The following is a 23771-nucleotide window of genomic DNA, read 5'->3' on the forward strand; positions in this document are numbered from 1 at the left end:
CCAGCTCAAGAAACAGAAGAATTATTAGTATAATGAACCCTTGATTATTGTTTTACTTAACTCAGATGTTTTCGGTTTTCTTTTTAAATTATTTTTCCAGCTTTATTGAGATGTAATTGATGTATAACACTATATGAATGCAAGGTGTACAACATACTGATTTAATACATTGATTTATTGTAAAATGATTACTACCATAGCATCAGCTAACACTTCCGTCCCATCACGTAATTACCATTTCTTTTTTGTGGTGAGAACATTTAAGATCTGCTCTCTTCACAACTTCCAAGTATATAATACAGCATTATTAGGTATAATCACCATGCTGTACATTAGATCCTCAGAACTTGTTAATCTTATAACTGGCAGTTTGTACCCTTTAATGAATATTCCCCCCCAACCCTCACCCCAACACACAGACGTGGTGACCACCCCTCTATTCTGTTTCTCTGAGCTTGCTTTTTTAGATTCCATATATAAGTGGTATCATACAGTATTTGTTTTTCTCTGACTTATTTCACTTAGATTAATGCCCTCAACATTTATCCAAATTGTTGCAAATGGCAGGATTTCCTTCTTCCTCATAGCTGAATAATATTCCATTGTATATGTATATACCACATCTTCTTTATCCCTTCATCTGTTAACACTTAGGTTGTTTCCATGTCTTGGATATTGTTAATAAATGCTGCACTGAACATGAGGGTGCAGGTACCTCTTCTCTAAGCAGATTTTGATAGTTTTTAAAGCTCTTCTTTCTTTTTTCAGTGTTAAATTAGTTTTAGGTATGTAACATAGTCATTCCACAACTCTACACATTATGCTGTACTCACCACATGTGCATCTATGATGTGTTACCATACAGCACTATTACAATACCATTGATTAGTATCTCTTCCTTCCTGAAATGCTCCTTTAATTTTTGTGGCCTGTGTATATATATCTGATTTTTTTTCCTCATTGTCTTCTCTGCTGCTTTGTATTCCAAAAGTTTATGTCTTGGGCCCACTTCTTACTTTCTGAGAAATTGCATTTACCTAGAGCTTAGGCAATTTCAAATCATCTCTATATAGATGATTTCCAACTCTTAAACACTAGCTCTGACCTATCTTTTAAATGGTAGATCTCTATTTTCATGTGTCCACTAACTATCTCAGATATCCTGTAGATACCCAAAATGGTTTGTCATCCAAATGCTTATCTTCTTTTTTTTGCTCAAGTTTTTTCTTTTTTGTTTTTTTTCAGGTCAGTTAATAGTATCCGGAATCATCCTTCTTTTTACCTGGGCTCAAAATCTTGGAGATCTTTAGTTCCCTTGTTCATGTTTAGTTGTTTGTCTAATCTTTCTTTTTTGCTTCTTGGTGTTTGCTTCTTGGTATCCCCCTCTTTCCCATATTTCACCTACTTTTTTTTTTTTTTCCATTGCTACTGCCTTAGACTTTCAGTATGCTTTATTTTTTTTTAAGTATTTAACATATTGTATTCTAATTTACGTATTTATGTGACTTTTCCTTGTTTGAGTCATCATCATTTCATTAGAGCCTGGCATAGTGTACAGAGTAGACATCCAACGATGTTCATTGAATGAGTAAAGCTTGGGAACTTCCTTAATGATGGTATTAATAATCTAGAAATATCTATGGTGTGCCTCTTTTATACAAGTACAAGCAAGGTGGCTAAAACCCTGGCTTTACATTCATATGGGGAACAAGTGACACAGATAACTAAAACATAAGGTAGAAATATTAAGTGCTATAAATGATTTCAAGTAGAGTAGTACAGGATTTCAGAGGAGGGAGTGATGATTTCTAGCTGGAGAAATCAGGACAAAGCATAAAAGAGGTTAAATTTGATGTAGAACTTGAAGAATGGTTAAGATTTGGAAATTAGATTTTAAAGATGTGGGTAGTGTGGGGGATTCTGATAGAGGCAATAGTTGTAAACAAAGGCAAAGATGGAAGAAATATTGAGGTCCCTAAAATGAGTAATTATAATAATAATAAATTCATTTTGGCTTGAAGGTCAGGTGAAAGTGAAAGCGAAAGTGATTTTCTTCAGTTTGGAAGATAAGCCTAAAAGACAGTTTGGACCATTCTGGGTACCTTAGAGACCAGCAGAGGATTATGAGCTTTAATTTGTGGCCATTGGGAAATCATTATAAGTTTTTAAGCAGGAGAATCAGACTGCTTTGGGAAGATTGATATGGCAGCAGTCTGTAAGATATTTTAGAGAGTTGAAAACCTATAGGTTGGTAAACCAGTGAAATAGTATTTGTTCACTGAAATAGTATTTGTGGGTAAAAGGATAGGAGAGAATGAATGTAAATGAGGTTGTGATAGTGGCATTGACTGAACCAGATCACTAAACTCATGGGTAGAAAGGAGAATATAAGAATGTAACTCTGCTAGGACAGGGATTTTTATTTTCCTCATGATGTAGTCCAGGTGTCTAGCACAGTGCCTGGCACATAGCAGATACCCAGTGAATATTTGTTGAATGAGTGATAACTGAGATTGTGAATCTGTGTGATATGGGTACTGGCAATAGCATTAAAAGAAATACAGAACATGAGGAGAGCAGGTTTTGGGAAGAAATGAATTTTGGACATTCTGAGTTTGTGTTAGCAGACATGTGGCTGAGGATATAGTTTTGGGAGATATCCACATAGAAGTAGTAAAAGCCATGTTAGTGAATGTCAGAATATATTAGCGCAATAATTTATAAATGTGAATATAACATGACATGTTCCAAATTAGTTCTTCCTATTATATATGTTTTATACATTTAATAATTTCAATTATAATTTATGTTGTAACAACTTTTGCTTATTGAATTGCCTTTTGCTGATATCCTGATGATGATTTGTATTGTTGACTCATCAATTGGCTCATGCATAATCCTAATATACTATAGGTTTTGTATTAAGTATGTACAAGAGTACATTAATTTTGAACTTTAATATATTAGATTATAAGAATTTGTGTAAGAGTTTTTATTGACTTTACAGATTATTTCTGTCATCAAAAATAGAGCTAGGTTAGTTTATTTCTTTTTTTTTTTTTTAAAGATTTTATTTATTTATTTGAGACAGAGAGAGACAGAGAGCACATGAGAGGGGGAAGGGTCAGAGGGAGAAGCAGGCTCCCTGCCGAGCAGGGAGCCCGATGCAGGACTCGATCCCGGGACTCCAGGATCATGACGTGAGCTGAAAGCAGTCGCTTAACCAACTGAGCCACCCAGGCGCCCCTAGGTTAGTTAATTTCTATATGGGAAAAGAAATGAGCATTAATTAGATGGTGATTCTTTGTATAGGACACATGAGAATGCTAGCTGCCCTCTTTTGAGGTTTATAATTTGATTTACAGAACTGCCGTTAACACTTCAGTATCATGAAAACATGACTGATTTCTAGATGATGAGACAAAAACCAGGTCACGTGTAATTGACTTGTACCTTATTCACAGACTACCCAGTATTTCTGGTGAAAAAATTAAAAAGGGAATGCAAAAAGAAGAAGTAGAAACTGAAAAAGAAATAATTGGAGAATGTTTCTGGGGTGCTGTAGTTAAGCTCATGATGTACATATTTTGAAAAATATATTGAAATTTTGTTATTGAGGAGTTCCATTTAGAGAAGTTTCAGATTTGGGGTGCCTGGGTGGCTCAGTTGTTAAGCGTCTGCCTTCGGCTCAGGTCATGATCTCAGGGTCCTGGGATCAAGCCCCGCATCGGGCTCCCTGCTCGGCAGGAAGCCTGCTTCTCCCTCTCCCACTCCGCGCAGCTTGTGTTCCCTATCTCGCTGTGTCTTTCTCTGTCAAATAAATAAATTAAATCTTAAAAAAAAATAAAAGTTTCAGATTAAAAAAAGTCTGTGATGTAAACTTTATCTAATTATTAAACACTGTTAATAGAGATTATGACTGTTTTAAAGGTTTATGACAAATATCCCTTTCCCTTCCTCTTTAAATACCTGTTTGTTTCATTGCTTATCAATCAATAATTAGATTCCAGTGTGCTGACTTTGAATGCTATTGAAGGTAATGAGAGCAACATGGGTTAGATATTTTACTGATGGAGGTGTTAATAGTTATCGTATGATTTATATGAGGCTAATGGTGAACTGATAGGAAGTAGGAGGTTTTTTCTTTTTTTTCAAATTTTTATTTAAATTCTAGTTAACATACAGTGCAATGTTGGTTTTAGGAGTGGAATCCAGTGATTCATCACTTACATACAATACCCAGTGCTCATCATATCAAGTGCCCTCCTTAATACCCATCACTCATCTAGCCCATCCGCCACCTACCTCCATCCATCACCCCTCAGTTTGTTCTTTATCTTTAAGTCTCTAGTGTTTTGTTTCCCTGTTTTTTCTTTTTTTTTCCCCCTCTCCCATATGTTCATCTATTTTGTTTCTCAAATTTCACATATTAGTGCAATCCTATGGTATTTGTCATTCTCTGACTTTTTTCGCTTAGCATAATACTATCCATGTATTGTGAATGTGAACATCTATCCATGTTGCTGTGAATGGCAAGATTTCATTCTTTTTGATGGGTGAGTAATATTCCATTGTGTATATATACCACATGGAAGTAGGAATTTTTCTAGCTTCTGATCTCAGTTTGTGAAAAGGCCTGTGAAATGGCCTGTGCTTTGGAAAGGAGATTAATGATGATCTACTATGTGTTACTAAAAATTAACAACATAAGAAATTTGTAATGGTAGTATTATTAAACATATATGTTAGGTTTGAGATATACTCTATTTCATAGAATAGATATTATATAGTAGAAAGTTTAAATAATATAATCAGGAGACCTTATTATTTAAAGCATATGCAAACTGGGATTTGCATGTATTTTCTTATGAGTCTGTAGGTTTCCTATGAGAATTAAAAATATAGTATGTTCATGACAGTGATTTTTCTGAAACTATCATAGCATATTCTAGATCATCTAGATTACCTGTCTTATAAACTAGTAAATGCCAGGAGATTGCAGTAACTGTTTATGCTTGTTTGGTCGTGTTGGCTCCAGGTAGTATTGTAGTACTTTATGAAGAGTTAATAAGGACTGAGGTATATCTAATGCATAAATGATGTATTCATGTCCAAATAGTAGATTGCCAAATGATGCCACAACCCACTGTACGATGTAAGTTTTGTGGTAGTTCACATTGGATTAGCTAACATTCTTTGAGTATCTTTTATGTTCTAAGTACTCTTCATGTATAATCATGAATTATAATTAATATAAGGATTTGTGTTTTAAGAGTTTTTAATTCTCATAATAGACCTGTGAGGTATGTGCGATCACTTGTGTTGTACAGATGAGGGCATTGTTATACAGAGAAGTTAATTTTCCCAAGCTTACATAGCTATTAAGTGGTAGAGTTGGTTTTCATACACATTGTCTGACTCCATAACTCCTACCCACTGTACTATGCTACCTTATAGTAGGGAGAGGTACTAGGAGAATTATATCACATCTGATAGTCATATAGGCATTCCAAATTCAGAAGAACCGATATAATGACAGCATTGTATTCATGTTGCCAGTTGAGATTTTGTTTCAGCAAACATCTTTTTTCCTGTCCTGTTAATGTTGTTGGTTGAATAGTATTGGTTTTGTGACTGTGTTTGGATTTAATTTGGAAGATTTTACTATTATATGAGTTGTTATAAGCACTAAAGGAGTTTTGTCTTAGTATATATATATTTCAATAACATAACAAAAACAATTTAATACTCAGATTACAGTAGCGATGTTGATAGAAAAGATTGCTTTGAATCCTTTGAAAATCCAAGAAGTCTGTTATGGGGTATGTGGGTGGCTTCGTCAGGTAAGTGTCTGACTCTTGATATCAGCTCAGGTCATGCTCTCAAGGTCATGAGATTGAGCCCTGCATCGGGCTCTGCACTCTAAGGGGAGCCTGCTTAGGATTCCCCCCCCACCCATGCTCTCTCTCAAAGTAAATAAATAAATCTTTAAAAAAAACTAATCTATTGTAATGTACATGAATGTATATTGATTTTATTGTACAAATTCAGGTTTTTTTTTTTTTTTTTTTTTTTTTTTTTTTAAGGCAGGGAGGGGGAGAGGGAGAGAGAATCCTAAGCAGGCTCCATGCCCAGTGCAGAGCCCAACACCAGGCTGGATCTCACAACCCTGAGATCATAGAGGAGAACATAGGCAGTAACCTCTTTGACATCAGCCACAGCAACTTCTTTCAAGATACATCTCCGGGGCGCCTGGGTGGCTCAGTTGGTTAAGCGGCTGCTTTCGGCTTAGGTCATGATCCTGGAGTCCCGGGATCGAGTACCGCATCGGGCTCCCTGCTCGGCAGAGAGTCTGCTTCTCCCTCTGACCCTCCTCCCTCTCATGCTCTGTCTCTCATTCTCTCTCTCTCAAATAAAAAAAAAAAAAAATCTTAAAAAAAAAGATACATCTCCAAAAGCTAGTGAAACAAAAGCAAAAATGAACTTTTAGGACTTCACTGATCCAAAATCAGTGTCAGATGCTTAATGGACTGAGGCCACCCTGGTGCCCCCAAATTCAGAGTTTTACATAAAGTAATGTGTATCCTTAAAGGAAAACAGCATAAATTGAGGAAACTCTTTGAATGTGTTGTTTTGTGTATTTGGATGTACTGTTCCTAACCCAGGCAAGTGCTTTCATATTATAGACAATAGTATATAGGTACTAATGTAGACATTACTCTGTAGGCTTTTTCCCCCTTCTTCGTTCCTAATTGGGGGCTATTCTCGTGTCACAAGAATAGAATGATATCCTGTTTATGGAGTTCTCGAGACACTTACTACAATAAAAAACTTAGAGGTTTCTTTTATTCAGAGGAAAACTGAAGTAGTAAGAAGCAGGATTATTGTCCCTGATTTTACTGAGAACTGTCTAAATTATGATTCAGTTTTATAATCAAAATGAAGGCTATCACCATTTTTCTCTTTATAAAATTTTAATTGTCTTTTAAAACTTAATTTGGTAAGCTTCCCTTTTGCAAATTTAATTTATTTTCATTATATGTCACCAAGGTACTGCTTAGTATGCTTTTTCAGTGTGCTTTGTTTGTTTTTTAAAGTAATTTTCTCCGAAGAAGAAAAGCTTTGAATTTAATCATTTAATTTTGGCACACATGCCTATTGTACTCCAGAAGTAGAAAAAGTTATTCAGATATTTGAGTCTCTGATATTACCTGTTTCCATAATTTATTTCTGTAAATATTCTCTGGCTGGGTTTATGTGTTCCTTCTTATATTTTTCTTTCTAGAGATATACTTTGCTCTAAGCAATCTATTCATTTACTCTCTTTAAATACCTAATGGACGACTGTAACATAACCACCACTCTATACTTGTGTAGGACTTTAATATGAAATTCTAATCCAAACTGACATAAAGACTTTCTCATGTTTGATAAAATCTTCTGGACTGACTTCCTTTTTTAGACTAGAAATTAGTGGTCCTTGAGACATCTGAAATTGTAAAGAAAATAGTGAATGTATATACTTTGTTCTTAAAAGAAGTTCCATACCTTTGTCATATTCACTTAGGACTTTTGTACATAAATAAGTTTAAGAATTAATGGTCAGTAAACATGAGCCTGAGCTTCAAATGTAATCTTAGAAGTTGTGACTCAATAATGAAGGTTTTGTAAAAATGATTTCTGTTTGCATGTTTTCTGACACCACTTCTGACCAGTTCTTTTTTCTGACACCAATAACCATTTCCCTGACACCAACTGGGTGTCTAATAATTCAGTTTAATTCTGACACTAACTATCCAGAGTTAGCACAGACCCCATGGGTAAGGGCTTGTCCCACAAGACTGCCCTCACTTGAGATGCCAGCTATAAATGGGGTACCCAGGATACCCATACTTCTGCCTGGGTGACTACAAATCTTTGGTCATTGGTGATTGACTCAGTCCCCAGCCATTTTCTCTTCCTCAGAGATCTGTGGGTGGGGCTGAAGTTTTAACCCTCTAATCACAATCAGGTGGTTGGTTTTTCTGGGGACCAACCTCCATCCTGAAGCCATTTGGCCCCCCCACTCCATGAGCGGTCTCATTGGTATATAAAAGAGAGTAGATTCTAAAGATTTTCAGAAATTTGTGTCAGGCCACATGCAGAAGAATGAAACTCGACCATTCTCTAATACCATTCACAAAGATAAACTCAAAGTGGATGAAAGACCTCAATGTGAGACAGGAATCCATCAAAATCCTAGAGGAGAACATAGGCAGTAACGTCTTTGACATCGGCCACAGCAACTTCTTTCAAGATACATCTCCAAAAGCTAGTGAAACAAAAGCAAAAATGAACTTTTGGGACTTCATCAAGATAAAAAGCTTCTTCACAGCAAAGGAAACAGTCAACAAAACAAAGAGGCAACCCACAGAATGGGAGAAGATATTTGCAAATGACACTACAGATAAAGGGCTGGGATCCAAAATCTATAAAGAACTTCTCAAACTCAACACCCAAAAAACAAATAATCAAGTCAAAAAGTGGGCAGAAGAGATGAACAGACACTTCTCTGAAGAAGACATACAAATGGCTAACAGACACATGAAAAAATGTTCATCATCATTAGCCATCAGGGAAATCCAAATCAAAACCATACTGAGATACCACCTTACACCAGTTAGAATGGCCAAAATGGACAGGGAAAGAAACAACAAATGTTGGAGAGGTTGTGGAGAAAGGGGAATCCTCTTACACTGTTGGTGGGAATGCAAGTTGGTACAGCCACTTTGGAAAACAGTGTGGAGGTTCCTCAAAATTTTAAAAATAGAGCTACCCTATGACCCAGCAATTGCACTATTGGGTATTTACCCCAAAGACACAGATGTAGTGAAAAGAAGGGCCATATGCACCCCAATGTTCATAGCAGCAATGTCCGCAATAGCCAAACTGTGGAAAGAGCCGAGATGCCCTTCAACAGATGAATGGATAAAGAAGATGTGGTCCATATATACAATGGAATATTACTCAGCCATCAGACAAGATGAATACCCAACTTTTACATCAACATGGATGGGACTGGAGGAGATTATGCTAAGCGAAATAAGTCAAGCAGAGAAAGTCAATTATCATATGGTTTCACTTATTTGTGGAACATAAGGAATAACATGGAGGACATTAAGAGAAGGAAGGCAAAAATGGGCAGGGGGAATTGGAGGGAGAGATGAACCATGAGAGACTATGGACCTGAGAAACAAACAGGGTTTTAGAGGGGAGGGGGGAGGGGGGATTGGTTAGCCCGGTGATGGGTATTAAGGAGGGCACGTACTGCATGGAGCACTGGGTGTTATATGAAAACAATGGATCGTGGATCACTACATCAAAAACTAATGATGTATTGTATGGTGACTAACATAACATAATAAAATTAAAAAAAAAAAAAAGAAATTTGTGTCAGGAACCTGAAACAAAGAGCAAATATTTTTTATTATACCACAGTTGCATTATTGTAGTGTCTCAAATTTTATATAAATAGTGAATCTTTTTTTTTTTAAAGATTTTTTATTTATTTATTTGACAGAGAGAGACAAAGCAAGAGAAGGAACACAAGCAGGGGGAGTGGGAGAGGGAGAAGCAGGCTTCCCACTGAGCAGGGAGCCCGATGCTGTGCTCGATCCCAGGACACTGGGATCATGACCTGAGCTGAAGGCAGACGCTTAACGACTGAGCCACCCAGGCGCCCCTATATAAATAGTGAATCTTACTGAATGTTATGGATTTAAGCATGTGCGCTGTTAAAATTTTTAAATATACATAATTTTCGTACAAAGATTTTAAAAGAAACACATGGGTTAAAATGAACAAAAATGCATTAATTTTAATTTTCCTTGTTTCATTGGGAGTCTCTTTTACATATGTTGTCAGGCTTGGTTAGTTATAGAACTAACAGGTTGGTCACTGGTCTAAAGCAAATGGTAAATTCACTTGGGAAGAATATAATTTACTAGACTTGAATATAGAACGGCTTACCCTGGAAGTTTATTTCCTCTTTTTTGGGTTTATACTTGAGTGATTCTAAGGTGGTGGTTCTGGGTGTGGGGGTAGTGTATTGATTTTGTCCCTCACGGGACATTTGGCAGTGTCTGGAGACATTTTTGGTTGTCACAACGGTTTTGGTGGAGGAGTTGCTACTGGTATCTTGATGAGGCTAGTGGGTCTCTTGATGCCAGGGATGATACTAAAAATCCTATTATGCACAAAACAGCCCCCCTAGCTACCCCCAAATAAAGAATTATCTGACTCCAAATGTTAGTTGTTGAGGGAGGCCGGAGGCCACTTTGGGAATCACCAATTGTTAGATGGTATTTGAAGCTTTGAAGCTATAGGACTGGATATAGCCACCTGTTTATGACCAGCTCTTCACACTGGAAACGTATCCATTTGATTGATTCTACCTATTGATAGGTATGTTGAAATGCTTTTTTCATTACTGCCCCAAACCACTTATTGGGAGACCACACCAGCCATCCAAATTACCTAAATATTATTGGTAGTTAATTCACTGGTTTGGAAAAAACCAGTAAATCTGTAAATATGTTTATAGTCCTGAACTCTTAATGGAGGACTTTCCAGGCCCTCATTGAAGAGTATTTGTATCCAAGATAAAAAGAATTCTGGAGATTGTCTACACAGCAGTGTGAATGTACTTGACACTACTGAATTGTTAATGTGAAAATGGTTAAGATGGTGCATTTTGTTACTTTTATGTTACTACAATTAAAAAAAATTTGTATCCAGTGTTTCATATTTTCTTAAGCAGTGTTCCATGTATTTCTCTAGGACCACTGTTCTCAGTTTCTGTCACTATTTTCTTTTAGTCAAGAGAGTTTATGATCTCTCAGGAGATTTTTCATTCTTTTCCAAATGCCCTTTAATTTTTAAAGTGTACATATTAGCCATTTTCTTAAAGATTGGACAATAGTGGATTGATAACGAAAGTATGGTATTTGGGTTTCAGCTTATTAAAGTTAATTGAAGTATTTTACTAAATTCTCAATATAGGGAATCATGTAGTTTGGATATTGAAAAAGAAGTGATTGCTTAGGGTCAAATGCTTTTAGTGTAAAGATTACTCATGATTTCATGCATTTTTTTTTTTTTTAATAGGCTTTCAAGGACATGCTGTATTCAGCTCAGGATCAGGCACCTTCTGTGGAAGGTAAGATGCATTAATCCCTAATTTAGTCACATAAAATCCCTTTTTTAGGGAAGATATTTTAAACTGCATAGTCTAAAACTAATATATCCTGCCCTATTATATAGATCTTCTATGCTTTTTAAAATATATATTATGATTACTTTATATTTCAGTCAGACTTTTTGTTTGTTAAGCTCACATTTACCCTACGATGGATCCCTTACTGTGCCCTTGAATCACCTTAGCATTGTGAATCACAGATACTGGTTTAGAGTCAAAGTTCTTATCTGTATCATCTCCCCTCCCCCCAGTGTATTTTTATATCTTTCCTTCCTTCCTTCCTTCCTTCCTTCCTTCCTTCCTTCCTTCCTTCCTTCCTTCCTTCCTTCCTTCCTTCCTTCCTTCAGTGAATCCTTAGTCCATAATTAGTCTGGGCAATTTAGTTTTCCTTTCTATTTATGTCATGTCTTTAGATTGGGATTAGTAGAAAAAAAAACAGTGAAGCGTATTTACTGTGTGTATGTGTGTGGGTGATATAAGCATGTATATATATGCATGTGCACAGTTTGGCAGTCATAAAATCACTGGTCTAAGGACAATAGTCGTCTCTCCAATTATCTTTATTGATCTTTTATCTCAGCTTCTGCTCATCAGCTGATTCTTTATGAGTTTAACCTTTGGTAGGTTTGGAGAGTTGTAATTTAAAGTTGTAAGAGTTCTTGTGTCATTAAATTATGGAGCTAATTCAACAGTTATTTCTTGAGGAAGTGTTTCCTCCGAGGCTGGGTAATCTTTTAAAATTTCACATTTTTTTTCAGGAGAGATGAATGTGAAAAAGTATATACCAAGAATAATCTAGATAGTGTGTACAGATTAATATATTTGTGAGATACCAAACTGGAATTCTATTAAGTCATTCTAGTGACAGGCTTTTGGAGGCTTATTTTTATGACATGTAACAGATGCTGAAGTGGGTTCATAAACGTATACGTCTATAATTAAAAATCTCATTTCTTTGCTGAATCACTGAATTCTACTCCTGAAACAAACAAACAAAAAAAGAATCTCATTTCTTTAATGACATAGAAATGTACATCTTTCATCTCTAACCATTCTGCCTTCAAAATGTGCTTCCTTTAACATCTTGAAATCTTTACCAGGGTATTGGCACTTAGGTATTAGTTTTATAATATGTAACTGAATTTTGGATAATAATATATTTAATTTTCTAATGTTTAACTGAAAGCACTTAAGATTTATCAAAATGTTTCTTTATTCTTATTTTTTGTGTCTTAAAGAGTACCTCTCGAATATTTTAAAATAAGTTTCTTAAAATTTCATTTTAAGAAAAATGAAATTACACGGAGGTTTAACTGGTTCCGTCATCCTGTGTAACTTGCTTTATTATTGGTTCAATTAATTTTATTCTCAAGGTTGGGTTATCTTTAGTTTTTCTTTTAAGTTTTACCATCCAGTTTGTAACAATGTTCTGGTGATCCTCATTCATCCCTTCATGCCGGCTCATGTTGCTAGTAATTTTCATACACTTTTAGCTGTTATTAGAGGAAAAACTGAATTCTGTGATAATATGCTAAAATGCTTATAGTTAAGAACTTTTTTTTTTTTTATCATATTGCTCAGAGACATTAACTTCTTTGGACCCTGTTGTAAAGGGAGTGTTGTGGGCTGATCATGCAGATGTATATGCTCTTTTCATAAGGGAAATATTCTGCACTTCTTTGTTCTTTCTAATCTCAGATTAAAGCTGTGTAACTTTATCTTCTTAAAATGAATTCTCTTTTGAGGTACTTAAGAATTGAAGATATTGAAAGTGGTTTAAAGAAACACTATTCTGTGTAGTATTGAGGTTAGAAAATGTTAGTTTTAAAAAGTTTTTAAAAAGATTTTATTTATTTATTTGACAGAGAGAGACACAGTGAGAGAGGGAACACAAGCAGGGAGAGTGGGAGAGGGAGAAGCAGGCTTCCTGCGGAGCAGGGAGCCTGATGTGGGGCTCAATCCCAGGACCCTGGGATCATGACCTGAGCTGAAGGCAGATGCTTAACGACTGAGCCACGCAGGTGCCCCTAGTTATTAAAGCGACTATAATTTTGTTTCATTTGATTGTGATACTATATTAATTTACTGTCTTTCTGTGGTGTTAAGTTTGATTGATAATTATTTCTGTCATTTATTCTTACTATTTTGTTTGTATTGCTAGGCTTTTATTTAGCTGTGTAGCATAAGCAGATCTATCAGCCAAGTCTAAGATAAGGCTTTCAACTTTTAACATTTTTTAAAGGCAAAAATGTTTGCTAAGCCTCGATTATTTTTTTGAATATTGTCTTTATCTCTTTTCTTCACTCTCTTTTTTTCCTACACCTTAAGTTTTAAGTAGACTTAAAACTTTTGGTGCCAGTGAACAAGTTTTTTTTTATCTTAAAACTGAAGTATATTCCTAAGTTGGTAGTTCTCAAATCTGCTGTATGTTTAATTCAGTTTACCTGTGTTTGTTTTGTTTTTTTGATACAAATATTGATACTTGGTTCCCATCTCAGATCCTATTTTTTTTTTTAAGATTTTATTTATTTATTTGAGAGCGAGAGAGAGAGAGCACATGAGAGGGGGGAGGGTCAGAGGGAGAAGCAGACTCCCCGCCAAGCAGGGAGCCCAATGCGGGACTCGATCCTGGGACTCCAGGATCATGACCTGAGCCGAAGGCAGCCGCTTAACCGACTGAGCCACCCAGGCGCCCTCAGATCCTATTTTAAATAGGATCTGGGAGTGAAGCCCAGGCATTGGTAGTTCTGTACTCTCCCAGGTGATTCTAATAAATAGCCAAAGTCCAAAACCCCTGCCATAAATCTTAAATAATTTTGGATCAATATGATTAGTGCTAACTTCTTTTAGACAGTAATTAGCCAGTAGGTTTATAGGCTTCTTAAGTTCATTGATAGTTTGATTATTCTATTAGAATACAGAAGTATTTGTTTGTTTATAGCATCCAGAGGACATTTATATTTTTTAAAACATTTATTGTATTGAATTGAATCTAAGTAATAGCTGTACTGAATAGTTACATATGTTGAATGGTTATAATTTAACATCATTATTAGAGTTAAAAAACATTTTTGCTGGGGTGCCTGGGTGGCTCAGTCGGTTAAGCATCAGCTTTCGGCTCAGGTCATGACCTTAGAGTCCTGGGATCGATCCCCACATCAGGCTCCCTGCTCAAGGGGGAGTCTGCTTCTACTGCTGCCCCTCCCCCCTCTCATTCTGTCTCTCAAATAAATCTTTTAAAAAACGAAAACATTTTTGCTGACTTGTTAATTTAGATGCATTGTAGTAAAATAAGCAGCTTCCTCATATTTCATACTTTGTTTAAGATGGAATGGATTTATAATTATAGTGAAAGAAAGGTGACTTGAAATGGATTTTGTAAGAGTGAAGTGATTTATTTGATAAAAGGCATAGTATTTGAAAGTGTTTGTTGATAAGAAGTTGACCACAGACACAATTTTTTATACTAGTGAGTTATTTTCTTACAACTTTGTAGGACATTTCAACATAGTGCCTTTACTCCTCATTAATAAAGTAGGCTTTTTCCTCATTTAAAAATCAACCAAATGGGCGCCTGGGTGGCTCAGTTGGTTGAGCGACTGCCTTCGGCTCAGGTCATGATCCTGGAGTCCCGGGATCGAGTCCCACATCGGGCTCCCTGCTCAGCAGGGAGTCTGCTTCTCCCTCTGACCCTCCCCCCTCTCATGTGCTCTCTCTCTCATTCTCTCTCTCAAATAAATAAATAAAATCTTTAAAAAAAAATCAACCAAATAATTTCAATGCATTAAGAAATTAAGACATATTCACTGGGGGGTGAAAGCTGCTTTTTTTACTCAAATGAATAAACATTCAGATTTATGGTATTTTGCTTCATTCATCTTCTGATAGTAAATTTCATGGATCATTCATATATTGATTTATGAAAAATAAAAGGTCTCTTTTTATTTAAAATAGATGTCTTACAATTGTAATTAGGAAGTGCTCATATTCCAAAATAATATACATAAGAAAGCTTTAGGACTTATTCTCAGGCATTCCTTATCAATTTATATTTAATCTCTTTTGATATAATAATATAATTATATAATTATTATAACAATAATATATTGCCTACTCTTCTGTATAATCTGTTTCTTTTGGTAACTATTTACATTTGGAAATATTCTATGACTTAAAAGATGACTTAAATTCCATGTTAAAGTATATACAATTTATTGATTTTTAAATAATGGCATAAATAATTAAACATTTTAGTATTTAAATTGTTTTTTTTTTTTCCTGCAGAAAGACTTGTAGAGCAGCATACCATGACAGTAGCATGAGAATATTAAAGTGACTAGAATTGTGGATTTTTTTTTTTAATGTAGAGATCAGGTACACACTTAGAATCCTTGGAGTCAATCTTTAGTGGAATAGTATTTTAAGGAATTTTTGGAAAATGATGCTAAAAACCCTTAAACTCAATTGGGTTTTATAATTCCTGCTGCCAGTGAGGTATTGGGTATTTGGGACAGATTAAATGAAGCTGGCAGCTAATGGTTCCCCAGCAGTAAATCAGTGACACCTTAATAGGATTGTTTTGAGACAAAACAATTTAGTATGGATGTGAAAACAGACCTCTTAATTGCAATACCCATTTGACATAGTCAAATTTTCAATGATAGAGAACTAGTGAATATAAATTGATGAATTGATTTTTTTTTTTTTACTTTCATGCTTTTTTTTTTCTTTCCCCATTTGGCATCTCAGCCACTTTATGAAATTAATCTACTTCGGTAAATATTCACACCTTTTTTGGGGGGGGAATTTCCCCCTTTGCCAGGGTACTTTTGATTTACATAGTTTATATACATATGAATTTATGCACTACTCATATAATTTATATACTATATTAATCTATTTTTGTTTTTCTCTGAATTAATTTCAAGTAAAGCTTCAGGCTTTGACATTCTCTTTTTAAAATGTACTATCTTTTGTTTAGAAGCATTACTGTTTTCTGCTCTTTACTTGTGATGGCAAAATATGAGAATCTCACAGTCAACCTAGGTCACAGAATTAAGAGATCATTGACATTTCTAACTGAAAGGGACTTCAGAAGATCATTCTGCCTCACCCTCATTTTAGATTTGTGTGATATGAGACCACATTAATGTTGCGTGGCTCAATAAGGACATTCAGGATTACTAATGCTGTATGTGCCAACAAAAGGAGAATTCCAGAGAATAAACTAATATTGAAACATAAAAAAGACTTTTTTATATTGACTTTGCGTTTTTATCCAAGTGATACATTTGAATACAAGTTTTAATTGGATATTTTTTTGAGCCTCTGTATTTTTAAAAGATTTATGAAGTGTTATTTTGAATAATACTCAACTATATGACTTTTTGGGAAAAAGCTAATTTTACCTTTTTTTTTTAAAGTGGAGGTTTTTTTTTTTTTTTTTTTGATTTATTTGCAAGAGAGAAAATGAGAGACAGCATGAGAGGGAGGAGGGTCGGAGGGAGAAGCAGACTCCCTGCTGAGCAGGGAGCCTGATGTGGGACTCGATTCCGGGACTCCAGGATCATGACCTGAGCCGAAGGCAGTCGCTTAACCAACTGAGCCACCCAGGCACCCTAATTTTATCTTTCAAGAACTCTGTCTCTACTCATTTTTGTTGTTGTTGTTATTCCACATGGTTCCCAGAAGTATTGGGGGAGGTTTATAGAATTAAGATATATTAGGTATTAGTAGTTATAGAGGTTAGAATAAGGGGGAAATTAAGATAGAATAGTGATATAAAGCTCCAGTAAATTTAGTATATAGATTAGATATTGTAAAGATCCTGGAACAGAAAAAGAGCGTCAGGTAAAAATTAAGGAAATCTGAGTATATTATAGACTTGAGTTTATAATAATGTTTCAGTTTTGGTTCATTGATTGTGACAAATGTACCATACTTAATAAGATGTTAATGATAGGGGAAACTTGTGGGGGGGTATATGGGAACTCTCTGGACTATCTTTGTAACTTTTCTGTGAATCTAAAACTATTCTAAAAGAAAACATTTATTTGAAAAAATAGGTGCCATAAAGTTTTATACAATTGCTAGAAGCTAATTATAAATTTAACTCTGAGTTTTCTGGGGTTCAGGGGATAGATGAGAGCATGATTCATTTCAGAATTCACATAAGGTAAATTTATATCAGTTTCTCAGAAAAAGTTCAGTTGTTATTGACCATGAGATTTGAGAGAAATTCTTCCTTTGGACCTTCATGAAGAGTATTTGTTTGGTGTGGTGAATAGTATCCCCAACAACAATTTTACAAAAAGCATGACAGTGGAGTTTCATGACTCCTTCTTACAGTCCAAGGGTATAATGTAAAAATGTATTACTCTGACCTACAAGGCCCTAAATAATTTGGTCCTGTGGTCATGACCTTACCTTCTACCATTTTCCCCCTTGTTTACTAGGCTCTAGTCACCTTGCCTTTCTTTCTGTACCTAAATTGGGCCAAGCTTGCTCTTAGAATAAGGCTCTTGACCTGAGTAGAATCATTTGATCACTGGGGCTGTGTCCTTCAAAGGGCCTTCTGAATATCCAATCTTACTTAACCACTCAGTCACTTTAAATTACATCACCCCATTTTATTTATTTCTTTGCATAGTATTTGTCACTTTCTGGTATCTTAGGTATTTATTTTTCTCATTGATTTATTAGTATTCTTGAGACCAATATAAGTCCCTTGAGACCAGAGATTTTTGTCTTTTTTTCTGTTTTATACCTCATATCTAAAATACCTTCATATTTATTGAACACATCAGTTGAGTAGGAATAAAAATGAGTCCTTTCCCTCAATATTCCTTGAAGCCAAAGTACTATTTGTAGGAAAAAGGGAGTAGATTGACCTAGCTTGCTTCTTGTTTTTATTTTTGTTTCTTAATTTTTAACTTGATCTTGAGATTCAGAATTTTAATTGCTGGTTAGATGGCTAAGCATATTATTTGTTGTTGTTGTTTTATAATGCTAATACTGTAATTTCATAAGGTATAGTCTGAGGTGACATATGTAGCATTTCTTTAAAATCAGTAGAGAAACAGATGATATGAGATCTTCATTTAAAGGTTTTGTGTTTTTGTGGCATTGTGTTGTCTTGATGCCAAGTATAGAGTTTCATTTGACTGCTGAGAAATCATATTTTATATGCTGTTGAGTGTCTATTAAGAGTGAGCTCTTAAGTATAGAGTTTCATTTGACTGCTGAGAAATCATATTTTATATGCTGTTGAGTGCCTACTTATTTTTGTGTTTTTGTGTGTGTGTTTGATATGCTTTCTTTCAAAGATACATGAAATAGGCATAAGTTTGAAAAATCATGTATGAATTATTAGAATTTTTAAAATATGTGTATGCAGTAGAATATATTTTTTAGATTATTTGTATTAAAATGGACAGACCTACTGATGCTTTTTTTTCCTTTCACATTCTGCCTCTCATTATCTTCTAAAGTATTCTTTTTTTAAAAGATTTTAATTATTGCAGAGAGAGAGAGAGAGTATACAGAGAGTCCCCACTGAGCAGGGAGCCTGATGTGGGGCTCGATGCCAGGACCCTGAGATCATGACCTGAGCTGAAGGCAGACGCTTAACTGACTGAGCCACCCAGGCGCCCTAAAGTATTCTTTTAATGGGGAGTATATATAGCTAATGTTAGCCTAATACAGCTCTCTAATTCAGTTGGCTTAATGCAACTATCTGATTTTCTGAAGTGGAATGAATAGATACAGTTAAGGACATAAGTCGGTGACCACAACTATACTAGTCTCTGCTATTCTGCCATGTCTTTAGTTTCCCCACCCCCTCTCCAATCTTGTGAACAGGTTTTGTTGGATCATTTTTGCTTAGGTTCCCTTTGCTTATTCATCTTGGTTAGCAGATGTGTTACAATCTCCCTAAGCTGCTTAGAATTCAGCTCTTAGTGGCTTTGAAGATGAAAGTATGCGTGTAAATTATTCATTCCGATTATATGCTTGAATGGACAGAGTCCACTTCTGGCATCTTCTTCTACCTCACCTTTGTCCCCGGCTTTTTATTTTTTTAACTTGCTTTTTAGTTCTAGAGGATGGAAGACTGAATTGCATTTCTAAAATTTATGAAGTAGTTTTTGCATGTATATGATTACTGTCAAATCTATGCATTCATAATGTATTACTTTTCTCATATTTATAATCTTGTATCTCCCCTCCCCCCAGTTTTCCATTTTGTTATCTGTATCATTATCTCCTTAAAAATTATTTATGACTCTTCTGAACTGGAAATAAAACCATTTTATATTTACAATAGGGAGAACTATAATTTGCTACATTTTCAGGTGATCAGTGGCGGGACAGTGTTTTTTCTTTTCCACTTGTCTGTTAGTGTTGTTTAGTTCATTTATTATTGATTTTCAAAAATCTTTCTGCTTGTAGTGGGTTAATATTACATGAGAAGACTATATACCAGGGACTAGTAGAGAGTTTAACCGAAAAAATGAAATACTAGATTCATTTGTAGTCATTGCAACCTTGTTTTGAGAGCCATTGAGAAATACAGATGGCTAAGAGTGAAAGTTGAGACAAGAGCCAAGCCAACCAGATAATTGTCATCTCTATAAGAATGATATACTTTTTAATCTTCTCATTAACTTCTTTAAGAAAGGATAAAAAGATCTGATTGATATTCAAGCCATGTAATGAAGTTTTCGTTCTTTTTCCCTTCCTTCCTTCTTCCTTCCTTCCTTCCTTCCATCCATCCGTCCTTTTTATTTCTTTCTGATTTAAAAAAAAATTGAAGTTTAGTTGACACATACTACATTAGTTTTGGGTGTATACTGAAGTTATTTCTGAAGGGTATTATTTCATGTTTATAGTGGAATAGAATTGCATATTCATTCATATTGTAGAAATGGCCGATTCTAAATAGTATTATTACTTGCAAAAATAATCTGTGTATTCTTTAAAGGTGCCACTAACCTCAGGCTAGTTCACTAATAGGAAAGATGTACTTCTGAATAGTAAATAGTATTGCTCTTCAAGTTGATGAAATTCCTTCTTTTTCACTAAAAGAGAATTAAATGTAATTGGATGCTGATTGCTAAAACATAAGATAATGATATAAGTAGGTAGTAAAATTATGTGACAAAAATGATTATCAACTTTGAGTAGCATACAGGTAGGAAGTTAGAAGAAAGGAAGAAATGCTTGGGACACAGGCTTATAATCCTTTCTTTGCATACCACAGAGTAAAGTGTTTTCAGTGTTTCAATTTTTCCTTCCCTTGTAAAAATCAATAACATATAAAGTTACTGTGTCAGTTATCACACAGTGCTTTTTTTTTTTTTTTATGGTAAGTTTGAGGGACAGAAGGTCATGAAGTAGAGGGGATAATTATAAAACATTAAATCATGAAACAAAAAAACTTTGGAAATTATTGGTATATACTCGACATGGTAGAGGAAAAGCTAACATACCAGATAAATGAACCTGATGATTTCAGATAGAGTTTCCCAAATTAGCAATTAGACATCTGGAATAATTGTTAAAGCTTCAAGATGGCAGAGTTTAAAGTAAGGTAAGTTCTTCTTTATGCTCTTTGTTTTCTTTGGGCAGGGTCACTTTAGCTGTTTAATGAAAGAATTCCACTGAGAAAGGTAGAAAGAAACATAAAAAGTTATGATCAGTGAGTAGTTTCCAGCAGTAGATGTACATCATTGAATAAAAGAAACAAAAATTCCTGCCTTCAAAATGGAAAAGATGTTCAAAAAATTACTTAGATTCACAATAACTTCTAATTATTGAGCCAATATAAGGAAGGAATAGGTAGTCAATATTTGAAAGAGTAGATAATTCCTTATATTAGTTTTCTGTTACTGTTTTAACAATTTACCACAAACTTAGTGGCGTAAAATGAGAGAAATTTATTCTCTCACAGTTCTGGAGGTCAGAGTCTGAAATCAAGCTACACTTGTGGAATGTTGGAGGGAGAATTTTCCTTTTCCAGCCTCTAGTGGTTGCCAGCTTGCTTGGCTTGTGACCACTTTACTCCAATCTCTGCCTCTTCACTTTGCCTTCTACGTTGTTTATTCTCCTCCATGTATCTAAGGACATTTGTCATTGGATTTAAGTCCACCTAATCAGGATGATTTCTTCTCAGGATCATTAATTACATTTTAAAGACCCTTTTCCCAAATAAGATAACATCACAGGTTCCAGGGATTTGACATGGATATCTTTCGGCTGGGGTGGTGATGGTGGTGCATTTTTGTCCTACCATATCCCTAAATCTAAATTGAAAAACAACAACAACAAAATGTTGTAATGTTCTTAGTTCAAATTGTGAGCCACCTCTATAGGTCCAAATGAGGCATTTGCTTTTACATTCTAATCTAACCACTTTGAAAGGAACCGTCAAATGATGTTAAAGAGAAATTCAGGTATGACATCCAGAAAGTAAAAAACTGGCCAATAGATAGGTTTGAGTGTATAAAATAAAGGACAGTTTGGGGCACCTGGGTGGCTCAGTTGGTTAATGGTCTGACTCTTGATTTTGGCTCAGGTCATGATTGCAGGGTTATGGAATGGAGTTCCGTGTTGTGCTTCGTACTGTTCATGTAATCTGCTTGAGATTCTCTCCCTTTCCCTCTCCCTCTCTCTCTGTCCCTCTCCCCCCTTGCATGTGCTCGCGTGCTCTCTCTTTCTCAAATAAATAAATAAAATCTTAAAAAAAATTAAAAACTAAAGGACAGTTTATTGGCCTGTAACCAGAGTTACCTGCAAAGTATTCCAAATCGTCCCTCCTAAGAATTTCTTTTATATTTCTAGTATCTACTGTCCTTCCTGGGGGAAACAAAACAAGCAGACCTCTTCCTAGCATACAAGTTAAGTGTCCCCTCTTCCCTCCAAAATTTCTATTATTAGAATTTTCAAAGACATACAAATATAGAGAATGTATCCAGGATCCCATTTACCCATCACCCAGCTTCAGTCATTATCAATACAATGCCTAATCTTTTATTCAACCCCCCCCCAATTAGTTTGAATCAAATTCCAGAAATTATATCATTGTATCTGTAAATATTTTTAAACGATAATCTCTGGCCCCATTACCAAAATACAGTTGTTATACATAAAAATATTAATAGTAATTTCTTAATATTATTAAATATCTGACAGGATTCACATTTCCCTGTTTTATAGTCTTTTAAAAAAAGATTTATTTGTTTGAATTGGGACCCAAATAAGATCCATCATTTGATAAATTGCAGATTGATTAATAAGTCCCTTAATTCTCCATTGATTTATAGCGGCACCATCTAGTACAGTAGCCACATGTAACTATTTAAATTTAAATTAATTAAAATTAAAGTGGAATATTCTGATCCTTAATCATCATGCGCTCAGTAGCCACATGAGGCACCTTATTGGACAGCACAGAATATTTCTCTTATTGAAAAAAGTTCTTTTGGTCAGAGTTGATCTATAGGTTTCCCCTCCAACTCTTTTATTTATTTTGCATTTTCTGTTTTCCTTTTAAAAATATTATTATTGTTATTTGGTGGAACAAACTGGCTAGTTTGGTTTTCTTTGTCTCCCAGAGTCTGGGATTTACATTTTTTTACTGATTACTGATTACATTCATGTGGTATACCTTAATATGGTTTCTATTCTTGGTATCTCCTGTAAATTTGTAGTTAAATGTAGAGGCTTGATCTAAATCAGATTAAATGTTATGCATATATATTTTTTTCCTAAGAACATTTTATAGGTGCTGGTGTATACTTCTATTAAGAGCGGGATATGTAATATCAGATTGTTTCTGTGTTTGTAATGTTACTAGCTATTGATGATCAGTGCCTATCCCTAGATCCACAACTTCATTGAGTTCACAAAATGGTGATATTCCAGCATTCCTGTGTTTATTAGCCAGAATTTTATACGAGAAACTTGCCTTCATAAACTCCTATTTTTAGCTATGGTTATAGAAAAGGTAGGGTAATTGCCTAAGTCTTATCCTTTATTTTCTAGTTTTCAAAATAATATTGGTTCTCTAACTTTTTTCTGAATATGAGTGAAAATTTTTTAAGTGTATTAATGAATTAATATATTTAAACATACTTGGTATATTTGGTCCAGTATAGTTTTATCCTTATTATTGATCAAATTTTCAACTTTGGCTCAGTAGGAACTTCTTCAGGTAGTTTCCTCACTTGTTTTGATATGACTCTCATAACCTTTGATAACTTCTTTTCTATCTGATATGATAGAATTTTTCCATGCTCATCTTATGTATTTCCAGGGTGGGATCTGGGATTAGCTATTTTGCAAAGGAGGCTTAGTTCTTTTAGTGATAACCACTGAGTCTTAATTTTTTTAGAAGCCATATACTGGGCACTTCTTTCAAAGTGTCAGTGGTACTGAGTTATTCATTGTTTTAGGTTTTCTTTTTTAGTAGAAAGAAATATATATACACATATATAGTCACATGCCTGCACACATGCACACACTAAAAAATACATGT

At 34.8% G+C, this 23771-nt stretch overlaps 1 protein-coding gene and 1 pseudogene across 1 annotated transcript in view; both read left to right on the forward strand.

Moving 5' to 3' along the window:
* XPR1 (xenotropic and polytropic retrovirus receptor 1) overlaps positions 1 to 23771 on the forward strand; it is a 242817-nt gene that overhangs the window by 18945 nt on the left and 200101 nt on the right. Inside the window, exon 2 of the mRNA XM_045877241.3 lies at positions 11146 to 11197. Coding sequence (XP_045733197.1) covers positions 11146 to 11197 — 52 coding nt within the window. The remainder of the gene's footprint in view (positions 1 to 11145; positions 11198 to 23771) is intronic.
* LOC129045878 (cullin-4A-like) overlaps positions 1 to 23771 on the forward strand; it is a 100560-nt pseudogene that overhangs the window by 18712 nt on the left and 58077 nt on the right.

The sequence above is a fragment of the Mirounga angustirostris genome, unplaced genomic scaffold (assembly GCF_029215605.1).
Source record: "Mirounga angustirostris isolate CCGP_5_RB_7025 unplaced genomic scaffold, mMirAng1.0.hap1 SCAF_6, whole genome shotgun sequence".
NCBI lineage: Eukaryota > Metazoa > Chordata > Mammalia > Carnivora > Phocidae > Mirounga > Mirounga angustirostris.